This window comes from Sebastes umbrosus, chromosome 9 (assembly GCF_015220745.1).
Source record: "Sebastes umbrosus isolate fSebUmb1 chromosome 9, fSebUmb1.pri, whole genome shotgun sequence".
Taxonomy (NCBI): domain Eukaryota; kingdom Metazoa; phylum Chordata; class Actinopteri; order Perciformes; family Sebastidae; genus Sebastes; species Sebastes umbrosus.
Window position 1 is genome coordinate 15,074,930 of NC_051277.1, and position 10,700 is coordinate 15,085,629.

General features: G+C 42.5%; 3 protein-coding genes across 10 annotated transcripts in view; 2 read left to right on the forward strand and 1 right to left on the reverse strand.

Moving 5' to 3' along the window:
* Nucleotides 1-10,700, reverse strand: part of LOC119494180 (fibroblast growth factor 18-like) — a 247,537-nt gene that overhangs the window by 165,930 nt on the left and 70,907 nt on the right. The window lies entirely within an intron of this gene.
* The window catches only part of LOC119494157 (protocadherin alpha-C2-like), a 169,968-nt gene that overhangs the window by 54,730 nt on the left and 104,538 nt on the right, over nucleotides 1-10,700 (forward strand). Inside the window, exon 1 of one of the 6 annotated variants that reach the window (XM_037779808.1) lies at nucleotides 4,491-7,000. The exons of the other annotated variants lie outside the window; for them this stretch is intronic. Coding sequence (XP_037635736.1) covers nucleotides 4,628-7,000 — 2,373 coding nt within the window. The 5' untranslated portion in view covers nucleotides 4,491-4,627. Of the gene's footprint in view, nucleotides 1-4,490; nucleotides 7,001-10,700 lie in introns of those variants that run through there. 6 annotated transcript variants of the gene reach the window in all.
* On the forward strand, nucleotides 7,017-10,569 carry LOC119494163 (protocadherin alpha-8-like). The gene has a single exon (XM_037779830.1). The coding sequence runs from the start codon at nucleotides 7,956-7,958 to the stop codon at nucleotides 10,410-10,412; it is 2,457 nt and encodes an 818-aa protein (XP_037635758.1). The 5' UTR covers nucleotides 7,017-7,955; the 3' UTR covers nucleotides 10,413-10,569.

Genomic DNA, 10,700 nt, shown 5'->3' on the forward strand with positions numbered 1-10,700 from the left:
CTCTAACACACAAACACATGCAAATCACACAAACACTGATGATTCCTTCCTGCAGTTAAACTCCACACTGACACTGACTGGCACTGTGAGTCATGCAGTATATATGCATTGCTTGCTATGAATTACTGTAAATTCACCGTTACAGGTTCAATGACTGAAATTGCACTTGCATAGCTCCATCATGATGAGTATATTTTGCCTTTAATGGGCAGAGGGCCCTACGGATCACCTGTAAACTGACAATTTATGAATGTCCTTGCACTTAACTGAAAAAATGCCTAGTGTTGGTGTATTGATAGAGAGGCTAAAACATCAAATAAAGTGTAAACGTATCTGTAAAACTGTAAGGAAACAAATAAAGTACTGAATAGAAAATTAGGAATACTAGGTATGTGTACAATCTATATTATACTGTCCTATCCCCCCAATGACAGCCATGACAGCATCAAATAGAGCGTTCACTTCAGCAACAACAGCATGCAGTTTCTCCCGCCTGTTGTTTTACAGTAGAGTAACTAATTATGTGATTTTTGGGCATTGTGCCATTACTTTCCAAATGAGTGAACATTGCGTTGGTGCGCCTCTAGTTTTATCTCAAGGGTATGTGCATGTGTGTGTTTGCTCCATATTGCTGTGTCCTGGTTTTCATCTTGTTCCGGCTCATGTTTCCCTGGACCCGCCCCTGTCCTACTTACTCCAGAAACCAGTGGAGGCGAGCGCAGATTTGGAAATAAATGATTAAGTGGTAGTTGGATTAAACATTAGGAGTGATTCATCTTCCCCCCCACCTCCCTGTCCCTCTCTCTCTCTCTCTTCCTAACTATCTATCATAGATGATGTTATTGATGATATCTTTGTGCAACTGTTCATAGCTGTTTGTGTGCATACAAGTGTGAGTCTAGTCGTCTAGTTAATGTATTCTATAATCTATAGGGTACTATTTGTGTCTGAGCTGGGCATCCTGATGCTTCAAATAAAAAAATAAATAAAAAAACATGATTAAAATATCAGTGTTATATGGTAGCTAGGGATGTAATTCTCCCATTTGGAGAATATCCTCTCACGGAAAAGCAAGAACATCCCCCTCTATTTTTAGACTTCTTTATCTTCCAAGGGCCATTTCCCCTCCTCCCTCACTTTTTACTTCATTTGGGTTCCTCTTCTGTAATTTCACGTCCTGTTTCTATTACATTAAGCCAGTCTTGTTACCTCTTTATCTCCATTCATCCCATCTGCTTTATCAGAGAATCTAACTCATTAGTGTACTGCTGCAATTGGGTGTGGTTCTAGTCGCACTGTTTTTAAAATTAAGTACTGTGTACGAGTCCTTTCACAGCTGTTTATCAGAGAACCACCAGATAATTTTAACCTATGAAATAGTTTCAGCATCTCAGCACACAAAGAACAAACAAAAATGAATAGATCTGAACAAAAAGCATGATCTATACTGGAGGGGTTGAGTAAGGAAGAAAACATGCAGAAGGAGTAGGTTGCCCCCTTGTGCCGTGATGAGCTCTACTCCATGCAAAAGCAGCACTATGACATCAGTTCCTCGTCACATGAAGCAGGATGTATAGTGTGCGGACTGCAGGAGTGGGGGTGGTCCCCAGAGCCCTGCAAGGCCCAGAGAGGGAACAGTGGGTTGGGCATGGCTGAATGCAAAGGTCAGCCTCTCTGTGGGGCTGTGGGGGTGGAAAGAGAAGCAAGCACTGCTGCTAAAGTGAATCCGTCAGAGTGAATATGCTGCTGCAGTGCTACATTATCAATGCATGAGCGGCCCAACTGCAACTGTTGACAGCCTGGTCTGGTATGCATACAAGTGTGGTTTGAGTTTGTGTGTGTGTGTGTGTGTGTGTGTTTGTGTAATTTGCAGGTCCCAATGTGATCATTCAGTGAGATGAAATGGCTACGTGAAAGTGAACAGTAGCAGATACAAATGTAGAAGTATCCAGCAGCGTATTACTTTTACTATCCTATGTTAACCCTTTGAAAAATAAACCCATATGCTTCTGCATTAGTGAGGGTGTGGGTGTGTGTGTGCACACATGCATCATGTCTGTGCCTGAGATGGCGTTGCTATGGAGACAAGAGAGCTGTGCAGAAGGAGAGAGGAAAGAGGGGGTGAGACTCGCCTTGAAGCATGTTCAGAATAGCACCCTTCCCCCCATCAACTCGCACACAGATGAACAGTACAGCACACGCACTTATAACACACACTTACTCACAAGCACACACACAGCTGACGGCTATGCATAAGGACTATCATGAAATTATAAGTAGGGAGGAGATACATAAGCTAATATGGCGACTATATATGGTGGTAGCCTTTTAATTATGCAGAGAACACGCCTAAAAACACGGCTGCTTCCTCCCATGCCACCCCCGCCCCTCACCTACTGCTCTCTGCCCCTTTGATCCCACTGCTGCCTACTGTTCCTCCTTTTAACTTCATCACGTGATACGTAAACCACATGCAGAGAAGCAGGTTAACAGGCACACGTGTATTTAACCACTAGATTTATTATGCACAGCTCCCTGTGTTTGTGGGAGTAAATACTGTATATTTTTCTCAACCACCATTTATTCACTATAAATTATTCAGCAAATTCAATTATCATATCCTCAGGAAATGTGACTTTCATCAATGGATACAGAGTTCATAAATAAAAACTGGAATACTGTCTTGACTTGGTTACTTTAATCAACTAAACGGTGTTAATTAAAGCAGCACACGTGTCTCTGTGTGTTTGCAAATTATGATTAACCGTTTCTGCATTAGTGCATACATGTAGAGCTATTAATAGATTAATTGACCCCTCTGCAGATGCTTCCCAGGGGAGCTGTATCTGGCATTGGAGGAGGAGGTAATGTGTGCTCATCATCTTTTATGTCTCCGTGACACAATCAGGGTTTCCTCCACATGGCTTAGTGGGCATGCTCAGTAAGAGGCCCCGACTTTGCTCTCAGGTCGGATTCAGTAGTACAGCATCTGATATCATTCACATACTGTGTGTGTGCAATGCAGTGCAGTACTAGGTTTACTTGTGGATTGTAAATGTAGATACTCTTGTAGCTGTTTATTATTTCTTGGAAGGGTTGAAATGGCTTGTTCACATTTAGCATACAAAACCAGGTCACAGTGTCAGCAGGCCACAGAGCAGAATCCCTGGTAAAATAAAGATTAATTGTCTTTAGAATGCTGAGTAAACTGTAGCATCAGTGGTTCGTGTGTGTCATGTTGATTTTATGAGTAAGATGATCCAGACGGAAGTCCTGTCAGGCCAGTGCAGTATAGACAGTGACCTACAAATAAACTATGAATCATTGAATTTCATCTGTCTGGGTCTGATGTGCCAGGTGGTCTTTGTGTGTGTGCTTGCATGTATGTAAATAACCTACATGTGCATTTGACTCTGTGTCATTGTATACATCACATTTTCCATTGCCATACATTAAGAAAATTGAGCACACGGAGCATCCTTTGTGAGCTATTATTATTATTATTATTGCATTTTGGGGTTAACGGATGACTGCGGCTCAGTGTGTGATGGTTATTAATATTTTCAAATCAAATCATGTTTCCTACAGAAAGGAAATAGGACAGGAGTTTCTGAACCCAGGGCTTAATCCTGGGATTACAAACGAGGGAATGTTCATAAGCTCATGACTACTGTCTCTGTGGAAATGTGGAGAAATGCTAAAATACACCGAAATACACCACAGCACACGGAGGTGCGTGCAGCAGAACAATAGGGTCCAATTAAATTTATTTATTACCCTCAAGGCTGACAAAGAAAAAAAAAGAGGAAAGGAGAAGGGAGTGATGCGGATGCAGTGGCAAGATGTATTTCTACTACTTCGCATTTTTGGCCAGTATTCAGCCTTCTATTGCAGTTTGTTAAGAATGAAATCATTATTTAAACAAATATGTGGTAATTTGACATAATAAAAAAAGACACAAATGGAAGATGAATGTCTTAATTATTTAAGCAAAGATTGGCTGACAATTTATTATAAAGAACCATTATTCAATTCAGAAGTTTCCTCCAAAGCAGGACACCCAAATAAATGGCTGGATGTTTGTTTTTTGGTAGCCATGGAAACCCAATGTCGTCATTTTACCAAAGTGAAAACATTTCCTGACATAAACTCCAAAATGATGCAAATGACAGCCTAACTCAAATAAATGGGGTAGATAAGTGGAAGGAGGTAGAAGGAGCTGCTGTGTGAACAGGCTTTCTATTACATGCTCTGATGTGCTGTCCATGGTGCTGAAATGTGAAATGTGGGGCTTTTCAGCAGCACATATAAGTATATCAATATTTTATGGCGTGACTGTAATGGCTGCTTAAGAGGAGGCAGCATTAGGCCTACATTTCCACTGCTCTCATGCATGTTGTCTATTTCACCACGTAGCGTCGCTGTTGATCCATCCGAGACAGCACTACTCTCTGAGTCAACTAGGCCACTCCCGTTTTCAGGCGACTGGGACATTTCTTCAGTCTTTGTTATAGAGGGAGGACGGTTGAAACAAACAGATTCACCTCGGTTGAATCTTCCACACTGCCTGCAATATTTGCCCCTGACTGGAAGTCATACTCATGCTGTGTTCATATTGGACGGAAACATGCCTTCGCGTTGTAGATGGAGCTATTTGGGGATATATCTATGGCTCTTTCTGTTGGATTGTCACTGGGAAACGGTGTCTGGGCAGCTCTCCTATTCCGTCTCAGAGGAGGTAAACCCGGGGACTCCTGTTGGAAACATCGCTAAAGACCTCAACCTTAATTCACAGGACTTGGAATCACGCATGTTTCAAATTGTTACCGGATCAAAGAGGAAATTCTTCGAGGTAAATCTGAAGACTGGTGTCCTGTATGTCAGTGAGAGAATAGACAGAGAGGAGCTCTGCGCGGAGGAACTTAAATGCTCAGTGAGTGTAGAAGCAGTCATAAATAACCCTTTAAAGCTTTACCGTTTTGATGTAGACATTTTAGATGTAAATGACAACGCCCCATTGTTTACGACCAATTTACAAAATCTGTACATTGCAGAGACTACATTACCAGGAGTGAAATTTGCTTTATCTGAAGCAACTGATATAGATGTGGGGAGAAACGGAGTCAGTAGTTACAAATTGAGCCAAAATGCGCATTTCTCTTTGGCAGTGAACAAAGCAGGAGACAGCGTGTCTGCTGAGTTGGTGCTGCAGAAAGCTTTAGACCGAGAGAAGCAGCCTGTCATCACCATGACGCTGACAGCTGTAGATGGAGGGAATCCTCCGAAATCAGGCACCTCACAGCTCGTTATTCATGTTTTAGACATCAACGATAACCTTCCGATATTCAGCGAAACGTTGTATAAGACTAAAATACCAGAAAACACGCCACTGGGCACAATAGTAATCGCTGTGAACGCCACCGATGCAGACGAGGGCCTGAACGGTGAGATTGTGTATTCACTGAGAAGCAAAGATCAAGACCATGTACTTGATATCTTTGAAATTGAAAGTCAAACAGGTGTCATTAAGGTAAAAGGAAATATAGACTTTGAAGACAAAAAGGCGTTTGAGATACGCGTAGAGGCCAGTGATAAAGGGCAGCCTCCGATGTCTGCTCATTGTAAAGTGCTGGTAGAAGTGGTGGACGTGAATGACAACGCTCCTGAGATCACTGTGACGTCACTACACACCACAGTGAAAGAGGACGCTGATGTAGGCACCGTGGTTGCTCTGGTGTCGGTGCTCGATAAGGATGGTGGGGAAAACGGTGATGTGGAAATTCAAATTCAAAATAAGATTCCACTTAAACTGGAAACAAACTATAAAAATTATTATTCTTTGTTAGTTGACGGATCTCTGGACAGAGAGAGTGTTTCTAACTACAACGTCACCATAGTGGCCACTGATAGAGGAACCCCGTCACTCTCCAGCACCAGTGTGCTTTCTATACACATTTCTGATGTCAATGATAATCCACCTCTGTTCCCAGAGCCCCTAATTAATATCTACCTGAAGGAGAACAATCCACCGGGAGCATGTATTAAAAGAGTTACTGCAACAGATGCTGACGTTGATCAGAATAGCCAGGTGATATATTCATTGTTACGAAGTAGCAGTAACCCCTCATCAATGTTGAACATCAACTCAGAGACTGGAGCTATACACAGCCTGGTGTCTTTTAACTATGAGGAGTTAAACTCGTTTCAGTTTAAAGTTCAGGCCACAGACTCTGGTGTTCCTCCGCTCAGCAGCAACGTGACCGTGAACGTTTTAATCCTGGATGAAAACGACAATAATCCAACGATTCTGGCGCCCTATTCTGAGCACGGCTCCGTTAACAGTGAGAGCATCCCCTATTCTGCTGAAGCAGGATACTTTGTGGCAAAGATCAGGGCTGTAGACGCAGACTCTGGATACAACGCGCTGCTTTCTTATCACCTCTCTGAGCCCAAAGGAAACAACCTCTTCCGGATCGGAACCAGCACCGGAGAAATCAGGACTAAGAGGAGAATGAGTGACAATGACCTGAAAGCTCACCCCTTGGTGGTGTTGGTTTCTGATAACGGAGAACCCTCCCTGTCAGCTACTGTGTCTATTGATGTGGTGGTGGTTGAAAGCACAGCTGACATCCAGACTCAGTTCAGACATGTGCCCATAAAGGAGGAGAGCTTCTCTGATTTAAACCTGTATCTGCTGATCGCAATTGTGTCGGTGTCAGTGATCTTTCTGCTGAGTCTCATCAGTTTAATAGCTGTCAAATGCCACAGGACAGACGGCAGTTTCAGCAGGTACAGCGCCCCAATGATCACCACCCACCCTGACGGGAGCTGGTCTTACTCCAAATCTACTCAGCAGTATGACGTGTGTTTCAGCTCAGACACACTGAAGAGTGACGTAGTGGTTTTCCCCGCACCGTATCCACCTGTAGATGGTGAACTGATCAGTATTAACGGAGGAGACACTTTTACCAGAACTCAGACTTTACCCAACACAGACAAGGTAAGAAACTATGACAAATCAACGTGTTTCATTCGATGTGCTACTTTACTCTCCAGGGCTGCGGCTGACAACATGTTGGTCTCCTCGTGTTCCTCTTTTCCTTATGTATGAAGGCAATTACTTCTTGACATCTTTCCTCTTTGTGTTTGTAAGTGTGTATCGGCATATGGGCCAAAGTAATGACAATTTTGAAGTTAACCTATATAAGTCTCTCATTCATTCTTCCCGAAAGCACTGCAGTATGTGTATGTCGTTGTCCATGGTGCTGAAACAAGCGCCACAACGTGTTGTGTGCAAAACTGAAATCACATCTACTCCTAATAGTGCATATACTGTACGTTTTCCTGGTACTACCCAACATATTTGCTGGATTTTTATTTCAATTATTTATATTTATTGGTAAGTGATGTATACCAGATTCTACCTCATTTAAATAAGATGTATCTCTGAATAATTTGATTACCTTCATTTATAGATTTGAAAAGAAACAGAGAAAGGCAGGGTTGTTGGTTTGCATTATTTTTACATTGATCCTACTTTTGTACAAACGAATCTGTGAATAAGTAAATAAGGGAATTGGACAGTTTCTCTTGGTGTTTTTCTTTTATTTGTGACTTATTAGCTGTATGTTTACTTGAGAGTTCAGAAGACTGTAGGTGATTAATCTGTTTTTAGTGGTGAATGTAGTTATTTCAAACGACCACACGGGGACATTGTAGACCATCACATTTTGATGTTCATCTTGGTTGCGTCAGGCTCCTCCCAGGTTCAGAGGATGATGATGTTTCTCGGGGCTTTGTTACAAAGAGACGCAGTGAAAGAATGGATCGTGTGGCCATCATTTCACCATAAGCAAGCAAGGAAGCTGGATTGTGGCACTTAGCTTTCATTCGGAGTTATAAAAGGGGATTTTGGAGACTAGAATCCACATGCTCTGTTCACACTGGATCAAAATATGTCGACGCGGAGGATACGGAGCCCTTTTGGGATTTACATAGTCCTTGTTCTTATGGATTGTTGCTGGAAAGCGGTGTCTGGGCAGCTCTCTTACTCCGTCTCAGAGGAGGTAAACCCGGGGACTTCTGTGGGAAATCTCGCTAAAGATCTAAACCTTAACGTCCACGATTTGGAGGCGCGTATGTTTCAGATCGTTGCTGGATCGAAAAGAAAATATTTCGATGTAAATCTGAAAACTGGTTTTCTTTATGTCAATGAAAGAATCGACCGCGAGGAGCTTTGTGCGAAGGCGACAAAATGTACTGTCAATGTTGAGGCCGTGATCAACAACCCACTGAAGCTTTACCGTTTGGAGGTAAACATAGTCGATATAAATGATAATGCGCCATATTTCACTGAGGATTTGCAGTCTCTTAACATTGCTGAAAGTACTGTGCCGGGAGGGAAATTTGGATTCATAGGGGCGTCGGATCTCGATGTTGGTAAGAATAGTGTTAGTACATACAAGATAAGTCCAAATGATTATTTCTCTTTAGAGGTTCACAAAGGGGGAGAGAGTGTGTCTGCCCAGCTTGTGCTTCAGAAAGCTTTAGATAGAGAAAAACAAGATACTGTGAGACTTGTAGTGACTGCTGTCGACGGTGGAATTCCACCCAAATCAGGAACGTCTCAAATCATTATAAATGTTTTAGATAATAACGATAATGCTCCGGTTTTCAGCAGCTCCTTATATAAAGCACGGATTTCTGAGAACCTAGCAGTAGGCAAAACTGTTATTGTTCTGAATGCGACAGACACAGACGAGGGATTAAATGCTGAAATAGAATATTCATTGAGAAGTAAAGGTCAGGATCATGTTTTAGATTTATTTCAAATCGATTCTAAAACAGGTGCAATTATAGTCAGAGGTCAGATAGACTACGAAGAACACCCTGCGTTTGAGATTCATGCACAGGCCAGTGATAAAGGGCAGCCCCCAATGTCTGCAGATTGTAAGGTGCTGGTAGAAGTGGTGGACCTGAATGACAACGCACCTGAGATCACTGTGACGTCACTACTGAATACAGTGAAGGAGGATGCAGAAGTAGGTACTGCTATAGCACTTGTCTCTGTGTTGGACAAAGATGGAGGGAAAAACGGTGTAGTAAAAGCTGTCATTCTAAATGATGCTCCATTTAAATTGGACACAAATTATAAAAACTATTATTCGTTAGTAGTTGATGGTCCTCTTGACAGAGAGACTCAGACCGACTACAATGTCACTATCATAGCGACAGATGAAGGGACTCCACCTCTCTCCAGCACCAACATAGTGACAGTTCATGTTTCTGATGTCAATGATAACCCGCCTCGCTTCTCGGAGCCGCTGATTAATGTTTATGTGAAAGAGAACAGTCCAGTAGGAGCAGTTATTAAAACAGTGACTGCAGTTGATGCTGATATCAGTCAAAACGGTCAGGTGAGCTATTCTTTTTTACAAAGTAACACTAACTCAGTCCCCGTGTCTACAATGGTTAACATCAACTCAGAGACTGGAGATATAGTCAGCCTGCAGTCTTTTAACTATGAGGAGTTAAAAAACTTTCAGTTTAAAGTTCAGGCCACAGACTCTGGTGTTCCTCCGCTCAGCAGCAACGTGACTGTGAACGTTTTAATCCTGGATGAAAACGACAATAATCCAAATATTCTGGCGCCCTATTCTGAGCACGGCTCCGTTAACAGTGAGAGCATCCCCTATTCTGCTGAAGCGGGATACTTTGTGGCAAAGATCAGGGCTGTAGACGCAGACTCTGGATACAACGCGCTGCTTTCTTATCACCTCTCTGAGCCCAAAGGAAACAACCTCTTCCGGATCGGAACCAGCACCGGAGAAATCAGGACTAAGAGGAGAATGAGTGACAATGACCTGAAAACTCACCCCTTGGTGGTGTTGGTTTCTGATAACGGAGAACCCTCCCTGTCAGCTACTGTGTCTATTGATGTGGTGGTGGTTGAAAGCACAGCTGACATCCAGACTCCGTTCAGACATGTGCCCATAAAGGAGGAGAGCTTCTCTGATTTAAACCTGTATCTGCTGATCTCCATTGTGTCGGTGTCAGTGATCTTTCTGCTGAGCCTCATCAGTTTAATAGCTGTCAAATGCCACAGGACAGACGGCAGTTTCAGCAGGTACAGCGCCCCAATGATCACCACCCACCCTGACGGGAGCTGGTCTTACTCCAAATCTACTCAGCAATATGACGTGTGTTTCAGCTCAGACACACTGAAGAGTGACGTAGTGGTTTTCCCCGCACCGTATCCACCTGTAGATGGTGAACTGATCAGTATTAACGGAGGAGACACTTTTACCAGAACTCAGACTTTACCCAACAAAGACAAGGTAAGACAAGTGCAAAAAAGCCATATGTATCCATGTATTCCCGAGTCTAAAAGTGTTTTGGCTGTCGATTTGTGATGAAAAGTACAGTACATGAGCCAGAGTAATGGTAGTATTTGAAGTTCACAATATTCTCACACTATACACAAAGTGTATGTTGCTGTCCATGGTTCTGAAATAAGCACCACAGTGGGATGTGTGGGGTCTGGAGAGTGCAACGCGGATAATGTATCTAATGGAAACCGAGTAGTATTATTATGTACCTGAATTTTATGAAAATTGTTCGTATTTACTCATAACAGATGTAAAAACAGTTTAATAATATATAGGGAAGATATTTCAATAGCTTACTTCATTACCTTATTT